The 15,338-nt window shown below is 59.2% G+C and overlaps 1 protein-coding gene across 5 annotated transcripts in view; it reads left to right on the top strand.

The window, feature by feature from the left end:
* Window positions 1–15,338, top strand: part of PTPRF (protein tyrosine phosphatase receptor type F) — a 570,835-nt gene that overhangs the window by 523,487 nt on the left and 32,010 nt on the right. For 3 of the 5 annotated variants that reach the window (XM_054037699.1, XM_054037700.1, XM_054037697.1), the window contains 4 exons: window positions 879–1,027; window positions 4,659–4,774; window positions 7,584–7,616; window positions 10,820–10,917. In XM_054037699.1, the coding sequence (XP_053893674.1) occupies window positions 879–1,027; window positions 4,659–4,774; window positions 7,584–7,616; window positions 10,820–10,917 (396 nt within the window). The remainder of the gene's footprint in view (window positions 1–878; window positions 1,028–4,658; window positions 4,775–7,583; window positions 7,617–10,819; window positions 10,918–15,338) is intronic. The other 2 variants (XM_054037702.1, XM_054037701.1) reach the window with 1 other exon arrangement.

The raw sequence follows: 15,338 nt of genomic DNA, 5'->3' as shown, positions 1-15,338 counted from the left end.
CACCCGCCCCTTCGCACCTGCATCCACGTGAAGTGTGGGTCTGAACTTGACCTTAAAGCAGGCACCCGAACTTCCTGTCTCCGGCAAGGCTGGAGAGTTTCTCGTTCCCGAGCACAGGGCAGCAGGTGCTACCTGAGAGCCCCCGCACTTGGCTGATACGGCTCCTGCGTTCTCGCTAGGCGGAAGGGATTGCTTTTCGCAGTATTTAACCCTTCTGACCCAGTAAGGCTGAGCTGTGAAGCGACGCCACGGCGACATAAGCCTTAGCAACCGCGGCATAACAAGCCTGCTGCTGGGCGTTGGGTCTGGTAATCCTGCCCTGCTGTACTCGATCTGAGGCACTGTGCCACCGCATCACCTCGTTCTTGGGAAGGACCCTGCTAGCGAGAGACCCCTGCGCGAGATCTCTGCTAGCGGAGCTGAGACACGGCCTTTTGTTCCCTCAAGAGAAGTGTCTGGCCTGGCGGGGGTTCTCCAACTGCAGCCCCATCCTGGGGAGATGTGTTTAGATCAGCATAATAGGTGTTATAAACCACTTAGCCAGCCCCAGCCGCTGCCTGGGATTGCAAAGCCTGTAATTTGCTCCTCGGGAGCCTGGTGGGGGAGTTGCTCTTAGCTGGGCTGTTCCATTTCGGCACCTAGGGAGCTCGGCTGGCTGGCTGGAGAATTGCTCTAAGTTGGATTGTGCCATTTCCCAGGAGGAGGAGGTGGATTTCCATGTGTGCTGGCGCGATGCCCTGGCGCACGGGGAGCCCTGGGTGTGAGAGCCAGGTCCTCCCCGCGCTGGGCAGAGGCAGGGTGCCGTACAATAGGATGGGAGGTGGTTGTTTCCTTCACCCTAACGGATGTTTGCATTCTCTGCCCCCCGCCCTCTGCAGAAGAGGTATGCAGCCAGCCCCTACTCGGATGAGATTGTGATGTCTTCGGCAAAGCAGCAGGACGAGCCCGAGATGCTGTGGGTGATGGGACCAGTGCTGGCCGTTATATTAATCATCATCATCGTCATTGCTATCTTGCTCTTCAAAAGGTGAGAGCCAGGCCTGCTCCCCACACAGCATGTCGACACCAAGGACCTCCCTCTCGTCGTCAGACCCAGCGTTCCCCGTCTGGTTCAAGGCCTGCGGGCATGGTGGAGGGCTTGCGAAGCAGCATACAGGGCTGGTTTGTAAAGTAGACAGTAGACAGCCGGCTGGGGCATGAATGTGAATCCCCAGGCACAGAAAGAAGAGGGAGGCAGGAGGTGTCCCAGGACCCCACGGGGCAGTCGGGGGAAGGGGAAGCGATCTGTCCTTGGTGGTGTGTTATGAGGAGTCCCACCACTCTTGGGTTAGCTTTCCCAGGCTGGTTTCCAGAGTCTGAGTGTCCTGGTGAAGATGTGGGAGCCTGATTGGCCCCTCTCAGGTGCCCCTACTAAAGAGCCTGCCTGCTTCACTCCGCCCCTCGGCAGGCCATGGACACTAAGGGCTAAACCCAGACAGAAACGCTGCTTCTCCTCCTGGCACCCCTCGAGCGTCCCACTGGCGCAGTGTGCTCCCCGCTGAAGGACCAGCCCTCCGAGCTCGTGGGCCGTAAGCTCTGTAGTGTGACCCTGTATTGTAAGTCTCTGTGATGAGCTGTTGGTTCATTTACATGAGTTTCTGTGGCCCACTCAGTTGTAACCAGTAGAGTCTATCCGCTCACCTCCTGGATTCTCTATCTCTATGTGTATTTTGTGCTGTGGGAAGGGACCTGGCTTTCTTCTCTGATTAAATGGAGCTCTGTGCTGTGCATGTGCAGTCAGTGCCTTTCTGTCTCAGTGATCACCTCCTTTCTTCTGTTTCTGCTCTTCTCTGGATCTAGTAAACAAGAAAGGTAGGAATCCGTTTTCTCTTCCCTCTTTGTTTAAAGTTTAAAATCTACTTCCCCCTTTAAGAATCTACTGCCTGGTGTGTCCTGGCTTCCCTATGTGCAGGCGTGGCATAAGCCAAGGGTTGAAGGCAGTGGCCACATCCTACCCCTCAGCCTTTAGCAATTCACATGGCTGACAATCACAGGTCACAAGATTTGTGCCAGAGTGTTTTGCAAATGGGTTACAAATCTAGAAGTGCGATTGTAAGTGGTTATAGGGGTTTCTTTGCACCTCCAGTCTTTCAACTGAGAACTTAGGTGCCATTCGTCTGTAACATGGATCAGTGTCTCCTGCAGCTGGTAAAGTTGACCCTAACCTTGCCACAGTGCGATGCCAGCCTGTGGCCATTGCATTGACAGGGACTGTGCTACTTGGGAAGGTGCCATCTGCGCTTGGGCTCCATAATTCAAATCCTGCCTTTACGCATTAGCCGACGCCCAGATGGCCCTGTGTGGTAATTCACCCGTCTCCAGGAGGGTTTCTTTTACAGAAGTTGACAGACACAAGTGGTTTCTGAGCCACCACAAGGAACGTTTTGTGGAAGCCCAGGGCAGATATTCCCTCATCTGGGTTTACCTGAGTCTGTCTGTCTGTAGGTCCCTTTGGGTGCTGGGCCCAGCTTGGCTTCGTTTTGTTTTTTCTGTGGCTCCCCAGACCCCATTGTGAGATGGACGCTTCAGAAATTAAATAACTCTGTTCCCTGGTGCTCTTCACTTGTCATCATGAGACAGCAGCACCCGACGCACCTCTGGGCGCTGAGTCCGGCTGCTTTCTCCTAAGGCTTCGCTCTCTAGCTTCCTTTCTGAGGGGTTTTCTCCCTGAAGTTCTAAATCTCAAATGCAAACGGATTGAATCCAGCTATTGGTACATTGCATGAAAGTCTGGACAGCCTGGATTTGTTGGTTTCACAGAAGCCCCGTGTGGGCTTTTGAAACTGACTAATCTCAAACACCTTTTTGCCTCCTTCCCCACAGAGACCCAAGTCACATTGCCCAAGGACTTGGGGACCAAAGCACGATAACATATGCCATGTCTCACCATGGTGTCTGAGAGCAGGAGAGATGGCGCTTTCGTGTGCGCTTGTCCCTCTCCTTCCATTGATGCTGTAAAGTCCAGGAGCTCTCCTGTCTGGCTCTCAGAGAGTCAGAGGACTTGGTAGATGCTTGGATCACTCCACGTGGTGTGAGGATCATATGCTGCTCCTCCCCTGCCGATTACCCCAAATGTCTTGTAGTCCCAATGTCCAGATGTTTTGGCTGCAAACTGAACTTCAGTCATAGTTTGGGTGCCCCCGAGTGAATTGCTGCATAGAATCACTTAATAACGAATGACGTCTTGCCGCTCCCCACACCAGGCACTAATGCAGAAACCCGTGTGCACCGCTCTGTAGCAGTGTGTAAGTAGTAACACCGTGTGCTGGAACAGCACCTTCCCTAGTCATGTATGTGAGACTCCGGTCACGCACCAGTCTGAAATGCAGCGACGTCTGGGCGGAACATGGCAGCTGTTAACAATGCCCGGCAGCTCCTCAGAACAGATTAGAAAGGGGAGGAAAGCTGGTGAATTTAGATGGGGGGACACACTAAAATTGACCTGGGAGATTGGTGACAACATGCCCGTCTCCTACACAAAGCTATGGGGTCTTCGATATTCACCAGTGGGGCAACTCCCCGGGGTTTACGTTTTGTCCAAAAGGCAAAGCCTTGAGTATCACAGCAGCACCCTCTAGTTCTACGCGGAGGCATTTGGGTCAGCACTGACCCAGAGAAATGTCCCTGCTCCGCAGAGCACAGCGCCCCCTAGCACCACACGGGGGCATTCCCTTTAGCTGTAACCCATCTGAAACCTCCATAGCACTTCTTGCCTTGCCAAGTTTGCCTTAAAGGTCTCCCGTCCAATTACCAATCAGGTCTGTCCCTCCTTGGCTGGTGAATTACACCAAGATCAGCGCCCGAGGTGGTGACATAAATATAGCATTAAGAGACAACAGTGTGTTTTATTGTCCCGTTAATACACGCCTGGGGTGCCTTCAGCCATTCAAGACATGTATTAATGGCCCAATAAAACACACCCTGAAGAGTCTTTACACCATTACGCTATGGTTCTCGACATTTCATTTCTTTTAATACTTGGGGGGGAAATTGACTCTATCCTTCCGCTACAGGAAATAGTTCCTAGGGAGAGTAAGAGGTAATGGGGTTTTGCTTCCTCGTCTTTGCTTCTGAGGAATACATTGTACGGAATATGGCATCTCCTAAGGGCTTCCCACACACTTGCAGTGGGAAGTCAGAGGGCTCATCCGCGCGCTATAGGTGGAGAACCTTAGGCCAGCAACATGGGCCCACAGAGAGGTGGTGGCACTGCTGGGTCTCAAATGCAGGAGTCCTCAGTCCTCTTGGCCCCCTGCTCTGAGCACTTCCTGCCAGTCCCTCCCAGAGCTGGAGAGAGCCCAGGAGTCCTGACTGCCAGGACTGCACAGCCCCCCCAATCCAGCATGGCCCCCGGCTGCAGCTCTTACGGGGTTTTGCTTTCACTTGTGACAGTAACTGGGGGGCTGATTTAGCTGCTCAGAGAGTGGTGCTCCCAGCCCGGGGAGTGCAGCAGCCGAGCTCACGGGCAGAGGCCCCCAGCAGTACATTCAGGCCCCCCCGTGTCTGCCCTGCTGGCCAGGCAGCTGTCTGAGCGCCAGCTGAGTGCACGGTCGCCATGCTGGTCTGTGGGACGTGCACTTCCTCGCTGGGCCCCTCAATTGTGTGTTTTCCTTCCCTAGGAAAAGAGCCAACTCCCCCTCGTCCAAGGACGAGCACTCCATCGGCCTCAAGGACTCCCTGCTGGCTCACTCCTCCGACCCTGTCGAGATGAGGCGTCTCAACTACCAGACCCCAGGTAGGATGCTGTTGGCAGTGCCTGCCCAGCGCTCCCTCCCGCCCCCAGCAGACACTGGGCTGAGGGGATTTCGCCCCCGTCTCTCTCCGAAACGTTCTGCCCCTTCCCAGCCACAGCGATAAGGGCAGTGGTCTTTGTGCAGATCCCCACATCTCTGCCCTGTGAGCTGACATGCTGCTCCCCGGCCATGTCACACAGGCCTGGTGTGTGTCAGGCCCTCCCGCTCCCTGCCGTAAGCGAGGCTGGTACTCCGCAGGGGTGGCAGATCAGGACGAAGTGCTGAGGCTCTGGCAGGGAGACTTCGGGGCTCAGGGAAGCTCTGAGGATTTTCCATTCTGACCTGCCCCGGGGCGCGGACCATGTCCGAGGAGTCTCAGCCTTGCTAACAAGCAAAACGAGGGAGGAGGCTGGCCTGCCGAAGACGCTGTGTCAGACAGCAGCTGTGTCTGGGCAGGGTGGGCCCCTTCCCACACGGAGATCTGAGGAACGGCTCAAGAGGTGGTTACTCCTGCTCTGCTCATGTGTGGGGAAGAGAGGTGAGCTGTAAGCATAGCTCCTCCCAGCACAGAGAGGGATGCTGCTGGGGGCAGTGCTGGCAGGCCAGAGGACGAGGGCTCGGTCACACCCAGTGAGTTCTGCATGCAGTCGTTCGCTGTGGAGCATTGCCAGTCATGCCTGCACTGTCCTGTGGTGCCTGGGGTCCATAGACAGTGTATCAGCCACGGGAGGCAACTCTACTTTCCAGAGCAGAAATGTCTCCTGCTGCTGCTTTGTAGCCCGTGTGTCTCTGACGGCTCTGAAAGCACCGGGCCGGTCATTAGCGAGATCAGAGACCGGCACGCCCAAGCGAACTGAGCCACGTCCTCAGTGCAGCAGAAGGGCCGTGGGGCTCTCCGTGGTGGGGGCAGTTAGCAATAAATGAGGCCACGCCCCGGTCCCTGCTGCCTTCCAGCCTTCCTAGGACATAACCTACTTTCCCTTTCTTCCTGCTGCTCCTCTGGCTAAACGGGGCGTTTCCTGATGGAAGCCTGCTGGGTCGGGCAGGGAGGGTGAGCGAGAGCTTTCTTCTTACCGCTGGCTGTTCGAGCCAGCCCCACTTCCCAGCTCTCCCCTTCCTCTGCCGAGGAACCAGCGCGGCTTGTTCAGCACAGCGCTGCCGGGGGAGGTTGGACAGGGCCAGGACTGGGGGGCTGCTAGGCCGTCCTCGTGCCAGGCTCGTGTTCCAGGTTGGATGGGAAGGGTGCAGTGACAGCTGTGCCATAGATTGTGGGCTGCGGGGCTCCTCGGGGTATGAAATAAGGCAAATGTTGTGCAGCGGCTTTGGAGAAGATTGTTTGCTACTGTCTTGGGAGAGGGAGAAGCAGGCAGCTGAAGGAGGAGCTGAGAGCTCACAGCCAGGGCTTTGCCAGCGAACAGAGTGCAGGGCTGGGGACGGGTGAGTTGCAGCAGCAGGGCCTGAGGGTGACCGTACCTGGGGGTTTGCTCAGGCTGCTTGTGTGCTGGGCACTTGCTTTCCAAACCTGGTTTCCATGCAGCGGCCTCACTCCCCAGCGATAGCTGCTGGTAATTATTTGAGCACTGGGGCTGGTTGGGATTTTGAGTAGGTTCCTGTCCCTGCAGGGGCCCTGGATGTGTTCATAGGCCCTACCGTTGGGCACTCCAGAGCATGTCAGATGTGCTTCTGTCACATGCTGCACAAAGGGGCAAGACCCTACCCAGATCTACACAAGAACCACATTCAGTGGGCAGAGGGGTGCAGGCCACCCCCTGCCGCCCATCCCCCATGCGTCAGGACAAACAGGGAGCAGGCGTAAGGGAAGGGAAGCCCAATTCCCCGGAGATGGCTCTGTTCCCTTGGCCCCTGAGCTCATTTCTCCTGCGATCTGGCACTTCCCTCCCAAGCAAAGTCACTTCCTGTCCCTCCAGTGCTGCTGCAAGTCGGAAGGGGAGTGCCACGGCTAGAAATGAGGAGAGTGTGCTGGTGAATGAAGGGGCATTGACGGGCTCTGAGCCAGGGGGCCCAAACGGCACCTGGACTGTCCCCCGAGCGCTGTACGGGCACGAAACAAACGAGACATGTTGGAATCAGACCTGCACGGGCTGGTGGCTGATAGTCCCTGCTGGAGATCACAGAGGCAGGGAAAACCTTGTTTCATGCATAATTAATCCGCCTCCCATTATTAAATATTAAGCCTTATCGCTTTAATGGTTCCTGCTCCAGACCCAGGTTATTTCACGAATTGTCAGCCTCTTGGTACTAACGTGCTATTTTGCCAGGCTGCATCTCTGCGTTGTGATGAGGCCTCTGGCTGAGCCCAGCTGTGGCTAGCTGGAATTCCAAAAGCCTGACCCTGCAGTGGCAGCTCGGTTGGGCGGTGCCGTGTTCTCTGTCCACCAGGAAGAATGTGATTCCATGTCCACTCCTTAACCTCACACCTGCCTCCCCCGGAGGCGTGGGCAGTCGTAGGGTTTACAGCCAGATGACAGAGGGTCAGGGTGGGATGTGTAATCATTTCACATGCTCGGAGCAGCACTTCCCTTTGTACCCCAGCTGCAGTAAAGTGCACTGGCTGGGGTTAAAAACGTATTCTTCAGCTGCTCGGTTATCGTCCGCTCCCCAGCCAGGCAGCGCGCCCGTGTGGCTCCGCTTAATGCAGGAGGGAGCTCCAGCTTGTCCTTGCTTTTCTGCAGCAAACTCTGCTCTTTCCTTTGCATCCTCATCTCTCTGCCTTTCCCTCTCTGAACCTCTGCGATGATTGTCTGAAGGCTAATGGGATTTCTGTTCTTGCCCCGTTTTTTTTCTTTGCAGGTTCCAGTGTCCCCAGTTGCCCGAATATCTCAAGTTAGTTTTCACTCCTCCTGTATTTATCTTGACACTTCGCTTTTCTTTCTCTTCCCCTTTCTCTCTCGTCTCTGTAATTTTTGTTACGATGTCATTGAAGGTCATCCTCACTCTCAGCAGATTAGAGTGGCAGTAATTTCACTTTCTAACATGATTAATGGGCCAAGACGTCCCACACAGGCCAGGTTCTGGTGCTATTTGCATCACACGCCAGCAGTTCAGCACAGCACAAAAGCAGTCTGGGGGCTACAAGGCTTTTGGCCTTGAGGATCTCACTACAGTAATCCCAGCTGATTAGCAAATGACTGTTTCTCTTCAGAGCTGCATTCCAGTCCCTGCTTATGCAGCCCAACCTGCTGTGTCGCTGGGCAGATCACTGGGCACAGCTGGGCGTGGGGCGCTCTGCAGCTGTGAAGTTCCATCTCAGGTGTGAGCAGGACAACAGACATTTCCTTAGAGGCGGCCAATTAACCCCCCTAAACGGACAAATTGAAGGGTTTTCCGTGGCCCAGGGGTTGAACACACTCTCCTTTCGCCTTGGATGGACCAGCTTCCAGTGTGGCTCTGGCCACCGGTGAAATACAGCAGAGGGGCCAGGGTGTCTGCGTGCTGAGGGACACTTGTCAGGCTTGTCTACACGTGGAGTTATTCCGGAATAGTTGGTCCACTTTGGGTAGGTCCACACTACCCGCCCGATTCGGCGGGTAGAGATCGATCTTCTGGGATCGATTTATCGCATCTCATCTGGACGCGATAAATCGATCCCAGAAGCGCTCCCCCATCGACTGCGGAACTCCTGCTCGCCGAGAGGAGGAAGCGCTGTCGATGGGGGAGCTTGCCTGCGCCGCGTGGACCCGCAGTAAGTAAACTTAGTTCGATCTAGGAAACGTCGACTTCAGCTACGCTATTCTCGTAGCTGAAGTTGCGTTTCCTAGATCGATCCCCTGCCCCAGTGTGGACCAGCCCTTTGAATCCACACCCTGCATTAATCCAGAATAACTTCAGTGCGTACCCAGCCCTCAGCCTTCAAACCACCACACAGCTGGCCCAGACCGCAGGGCCTGGCCAAGAACCAAGCCCAGAGCAGTGTGGGAGCGGAGGTGCATGAGTAGCTAGGAGTCTCTGTCTTTTGTGAGCCTCAGACTGAGTCCACCCCCAAATAACCGTAAAGGTCTGTCCTCGCTGCTGGCGGTGCTGTGGAGCACGCGGGTACAGGAGAGAGACCTGGGAATGGCACCCCCTGGCCAGTGCTAAGGGCTTTGCAGCCTGCAGCCCTGTCGGGGTTAGTGGGGATCTCTGGCCTCCCCCACCAAGGGCCTGCACTTCTCTACTCTCCACTCTGCCTGCTACAGAGGCCTCCCTGGAGAAGCGTGTTGAAGTCAGGGAGCTGTGCAGAGCAGAGCCCTCCAGACCCCTCCCCCGGCGTATGTGGGTGCTGTTCTGGAGCCACTGCGCTGGGGAAGAGGTTGCACCCCTCCCCCTCCCCCAGGGCTGCTCTTGGCCCTGACCAGCTCAGCGGGAATCCAACATGGCACCGAGCAGCTGCAGCTGTGGAGTGAGCTGTGGTCCCATGGCTCTGCCATGCTGCGGCAGGGACTGCCCTGGATTCACACACTGCAGGTACCTGCCAGCCGGGGCCCCCTCCCTGCCAGGTCGCCGCTGCCTACATGCCCATTCGTTGCAAGGGCCGCTCCCTGGTGCCCTGGCTCTGTGTGTGAACAGCTGGGGGCTACGGAGCGCTGATCTGTGCCTTCTGCCAAGTGGGGCAGGGGCCTCAGTGTGGAGACCAGCAGCGAGTCACTGGTGAGATGACCCTAATGCCAGGGCAGAGGGACCCTCTCTTGCCCCAGGTCGGTTGTTGGGCAGTGCTCTGTGCCATGGCAGGGGTGGTGCTTGCGGCACTTGGCAGAGGGAGGCAGCATGTGTGGGGTGGACTCAGAGCAGTGTGCAAGTCCCTTTATATGGTGGTGACAGGCCCTCGTGGCTGGGAGAGCTGGTGGTTTTCCCAGTGGCTACATTGAAATGTGCAGTGGCGCTTGCACGTTGTCACCTGACGGCTTGTCACTGCTGTCTGAGATCTCCTGCTGGATCGCCACAGCAGCCCGTCTCTGCCAGCCAGGGCACCCAGAGGCTGCCGAGCTCTGTCAGAAGGCTCCTGGCTGGGCTCCAGCCTACCTCCCTGCTCCCTGTATCAGCAGCATCGCCCATTAATCATCGTTAACCACGTGGGGTTTGGGGAAACCCACAGAGCAGCCTGCGGTGGCACAAGCCCCGAGAACTTGGATGAGCTGTTTTACAGCCACGTTCCTGCCAGTTCGTCAGTTCAGGACCAGGGCAAAGGGTCCTTCGGGGCCTGGGCTGTAAACCCCAAGTGCTATAATGAGGCTCTCGCCTCTGACCTCTATCCTGTCCCCGTGTGATACAGCCCGTCCCCCCGGGGGCTGTGCTGCCAGACATGCGCTCCACTGCCCTGCGCTCATCACCAGGGACAGGCGCCAGCCAGCCAGACCTCCCAGCAGGGCCGGCCCCATCAACTCTCAAACATGAGAGATGCAGGCCGGCTCCCTACAGGGCACCCAGCTCCCACCCGCCTGCCCGGCACCGTCAGGCCAGTGAGTGGGGGCCCTGAGGTCTCGAGTGCCGGCGAGTCCCCCTGTGCCCAGGCCTGCGGTACACACAGTTTGAGATGTGAGGGGACAGGCCTGTGGCCGGAAATCGGGCTGGCCTGCTCGGTGGTAAATAGCAACTGGTGCGCATACCCCTTCGGCTGCCGCCAAGACTAGCCATTGCAGGGGCTCAGTAGCCCCTCTGGGGACCCTGTAATCGTTAGGGGTAAGTCATGAGACCACCCCTCCCCCGGGGAAAGCTAGCGCTCTTGAGAATCAGTGTGTTCAACCTCAGCCTGTGCGGGAGCCCCGGCAGAGCATCCCCCTCGGCCTGTGAACGGAGCGGGGCTTCCCCTCTGCACGGCCCCCAGGCCCTGTGCCCACAGCCTGCTCCGCCTGCGGTGCTGTCACGTCAGCATGCTCACCTGGCCATGACCATCCTGCCCATCCCGTCTGTTCTGTCACCGCTCAGCATGCCACGTGCCATCCATCCTGCCCAGCGCGTCCCATCCTCACTGTCCACACGCCGGCCGCGCGCACCTCTGGGCCTGGGCGCAGAGCAGTAACGCTCCCCTCCCCCTCTCTTCGGCCCGCCAGGTATGCGAGACCACCCGCCGATCCCGGTGACGGATCTCGCTGACAACATCGACAGGCTGAAGGCCAACGACGGACTGAGGTTCTCCCAGGAGTACGAGGTGAGCAGCAGAGAGGGAGACCGGTGTGAGTGGCGTTCCCAAGAGCCGGGCGTCGCAGGGAGGGGCTGGTCATTGAGCTGCTCCCATGGGTGACTGGGCTGTAATGATGGGGCCTACCCTGGGGGGAGTCCTTGGGCAGCAGAGCACTTGCTGGCCCCGGTGGTGCCAGTAGTGTAGTCCGGCTCAGCCCAGTTACGGACACAGGGAGTGCGAGAGCCGAGGGGTTCCTGGGTCTCAGCACCATGCCCATCGCTGGGCTCGTTTGTTCTGTTTGATCCAGGCCTAACACGGGCACTCGGTCTGCAAGCTGCGCCCGGCACCTCAGGCCAAACCCCCAGCACCCTCTGCTCCTCCGGCTTCCTCCTTTCTCACAGCTTCCCTGGGCACCTCCCGCTGGGGTTACCCTGCACCTCAGGCCTCAGCTCCAGCTCCCCGGCTGCTTCCCTTGTCACACGGCGTAGCTGTCCTGAAGCACCCAGGCCTGATCTGCAGCACCCTGGTGTCCCACATCTGTCCCATGACACTAAACATCCCGCTCTGCTGATACCTCTCGGTCCTGCCCTGTCTCTCCCTGGCCCTCCCGCACCTCTCCTGCTCTGCGGATACCCCTCGGTCCCACCCTGTCTCTCCATGCCCCCCCCCCCCCCCGCACCTCCCCTGCTCTGCGTATACCCCTCAGTCCCGCCCTGCCTCTCCCTGGCCCCCCCACACCTCCCCCGCTCTGCGGATAGCCCTCGGTCCCTCCCTGTCTCTCCATGCCCCCCCCCACCTCCCCTGCTCTGCGAATACGCCTCGGTCCTGCCCTGTCTCTCCATGCCCCCGCCACCTCCCCTGCTCTGCGAATACCCCTCGGTCCCACCCTACCTCTCCCTGGCCCCCCCGCACCTCCCCAGCTCTGCAGATAGCCCTCGGTCCCTCCCTGTCTCTCCATGCCCCCGCCACCTCCCCTGCTCTGCGAATACGCCTCGGTCCTGCCCTGTCTCTCCATGCCCCTGCCACCTCCCCTGCTCTGCGAATACCCCTCGGTCCCGCCCTACCTCTCCCTGGCCCCCCCCGCACCTCCCCAGCTCTGCGGATACCCCTCGGTCCCACCGTGTCTCTCCATGGCCCTCCCACCCCTGCTCTGCTGATACCCCTCGATCCCACCCTGCCTCTCCTTGGGGCCCCCCACCCCTGCTCTGCTGATACCCCTCGGTCTCGACCTGCGACCTCCTCCCCACTGTTTAATTCCTGCTGGCCTTCCCGCACCGTTGCCGCTGCCCCGAACCCGGCCCATTATCACTCGCTGTTGGGCTCCCCTGGCACCCCTCAGTCCTGACCTGCAGCCCCTCCCCTGTGTCCTGAGGACAGCCTGCCAAGCCGGGCGGGAGGGGAGTGCAGGGGCGCGGGGGGGGGGGGAGTGAGCACTAGAATTGCTGCATCTGTCCCTGGCATGCTCCAGCCCTTCTCCCGCTGGAGCCATTCGCCAGGCTGGCTGATCAGTTGGGGGAGAAGTTCCCATGCAGCCATTAGAGCCGCAGGATGTTTTCCTCGGCTTGCACGCATCCCTGGAGGAGCCACTTCAGCTGTGGGAGGGTAACTCGTCAACCCCCCCTCCCCCCCCAAGTATTAAAGAGGGGCTAGATTGGGAACGAGTCCTGTGCATGTGTTATCGCTGCTGTTCGCATTGTCATCTGCCTCTGCCTGCGGCCTCCCGTTGCGGGAGCCGATCTCCGTTGATTTATGAGAGGGGAGCAGGACACTTCCCCACAAGGTAAGATTGTACCCGCTGGAAAGGAAGCGAGCAAAGGGAGGGATGAATTGCAGCCAGCTGGAGAGGTGCTGTGTGACGGAGGACACTGAGGAGACCGGGCATATCGGCCGAGTAGCTGCCACTCCGTGCACAGCTCTCCTGAGCCAGGGAGATGCCTTGTCACCGTCAATGCCGCTAGCTTGCAGCACAGTGAGTGTGAGCTGAAACGCCATCCCCCCATTTTGTGTGTCTGTGTCCATGAGCACGGCAGCCCTGTGCACGCTTCTACCTGCCTGCCTCATTCTTTTGTGAGTCCAATTGAAATTTAAAGCAGAACTCTCGGATCTGCTGTAACCGGATTCTGTCTTTTCTGTATCCCATGAAAGGCCTGTGAGTGCTTGGATGCAGCGTCTAGTGCTCTGGGTATCTGCCTGTGGGATTCGTCTCTGCCATTCGGAGCCTGCCACACAATAGCGAGCTCTTGAACTGGTTCCGAAAATTAGCGTTAAGTAAATTCCCTTAACCATTTTCCTGTGCTGCTCTCTTCAGTCTCCCTTTTTAGAATATCGTGGCTGGTTGAGAGCACCAATCAGTTGTACTTTCCATGCTGAAGCAGTTATTAAATAGCTGATTGTTGCGTGTAATTCCTTCCCATGGACTCTGCCGCCTTTGACTCCAGATTTGGGTGGAATGACTGAACGCAGCACGCTCATCAGGCACCGGCACTAGGGTGGGCTGGAATAGGTGTGCACCAGGTGCCCAGGGTCACTAGTGCAAATGGGGTTGGTCTCATCCCAGTACCTGCTTTGGCTGATTGTCACACACTCCTGGGTCGGGATCTAGGAGTGGAATTAGCCAGGGAGCCTGGTGCTCCGCGGAGTCCTGGGGCGCTCGGAAGGGAACCGTGCCCCGTGGATGTGGAAATAGCACAGGGAGAGCTGGGGGCAGCGTGCTGCAGCCTGGATGAGCCCATGCATGAGGCAGCAACTGCTGCTCCCTGAGAGAACTGCTCAGTCGTAAGCTCTGACCTCCAGTGCCTACTGCCCTGACTTCTGCAGTGAGACAGCAGACTCCAGCGCTTAATCCCTGTGCCAGGGGCTGGATGCAGGCTAGTGCCACTGACCTGGCCTGGCCTGGCGAGCAGTGCAGCGCGGTGAAGATTGCCCCGGAGGCCCTTCTCCTTCTGTTTAGTTTTAGGAAGAGCCATAGTTTGTGTTTTCCCATAGAAAGCCAACAGCCTGGAGTCTGTGTGTGGCGCGTGGGGCTCCCTCGTAAAGGGAGCGAGGCAGCCCAGACGCAGAGCAGATCTTTAACAGCCCGTCTGCCCCGCGCAGAACTGCCCGGAGTGAGCTGTAACCTGGGCGCCTGGGCATGGAGCTCCAGGACAAACCCGGGAACCCGGGGGCCGAGGGCAGCCCTGGGTGCAGGGGTGGAGCTCCCGGAGGCTGCAGCCAGGTCTGAGCCGGAAGGGGTCCCCCTGGAACGGAGCAGGCAGGGTTAACGGGCAGCCGGAGCCCTGTGGCCGCCAGGCATGAGGCGAGCCGAGCACTCAGGGTCTGGCAGCAGCTCTCCCCGGTGTGTTGGAGGTACAGTGAGAGTCCGGAGTGATTTACAGCCCGGGATTAATGGAATTACCAGCGGACAAGGGAGGCTCAGCCGGTTAATTATTTATCTCACTCTTGATGGGTTTGTGCTGAGGCTGTGTTAGAGCTCCCCCTCTTGGACACCTGTTTGCACGGCAGCCACGACAGGGCAGGTCCAGCCCCGATGGGGATTGTTGGCGTGTGGTTCCCGCCCCGGCGCTGGTGGTGCACTCTGCTCAGACACCGGGGAGTTGGGCATTGCTGCCCCCCTCGCTGACGGGCACGAGGCCGGCCCAGACGGAGCAGATAGCCAGTCGGCCTTTCGTTCTCCCATTTCTGGCCTGTGTCACACAAGATCTTAAGATGGGCAGGGGCCTGGCACCATGGCTGCACCATGGCACCATGGTGACAGGAGGGCGGGCAGAGGCCGCTTTCCCCTTTCTCCGTTCTAGAGAACAGCCCTAGTCCAGTCCCGCCCCTCTAGCCTGGGAGCCCGGCGCTCGCCCGGTCCCAACCCGCCCCTCTAGCCTGGGAGCCCGGCGCTCGCCCGGTCCCAACCCTCCCCTCTAGCCTGGGAGCCCGGCGCTCGCCCGGTCCCAACCCGCCCCTCTAGCCTGGGAGCCCGGCGCTTGCCCGGTCCCAACCCGCCCCTCTAGCCTGGGAGCCCGGCGCTCGCCCGGTCCCAACCCGCCCCTCTAGCCTGGGAGCCCGGCGCTCGCCCGGTCCCAACCCGCCCCTCTAGCCTGGGAGCCCGGCGCTCGCCCGGTCCCAACCCGCCCCTCTAGCCTGGGAGCCCGGCGCTCGCCACGTCCCAACCCGCCCCTCTAGCCTGGGAGCCCGGCGCTCGCCCGGTCCCAACCCGCCCCTCTAGCCTGGGAGCCCGGCGCTCGCCCCGTCCCAACCCGCCCCTCTAGCCTGGGAGCCCGGCGCTCGCCCGGTCCCAACCCGCCCCTCTAGCCTGGGAGCCCGGCGCTCGCCCGGTCCCAACCCGCCCCTCTAGCCTGGGAGCCCGGCGCTCGCCCGGTCCCAACCCGCCCCTCTAGCCTGGGAGCCCGGCGCTCGCCCGGTCCCAACCCGCCCCTCTAGCCTGGGAGCCCGGCGCTCGC

This window comes from Malaclemys terrapin, chromosome 8 (genome assembly GCF_027887155.1).
Source record: "Malaclemys terrapin pileata isolate rMalTer1 chromosome 8, rMalTer1.hap1, whole genome shotgun sequence".
Lineage (NCBI taxonomy): Eukaryota > Metazoa > Chordata > Testudines > Emydidae > Malaclemys > Malaclemys terrapin.
This window is presented reverse-complemented; position numbering and strand designations above follow the sequence as displayed.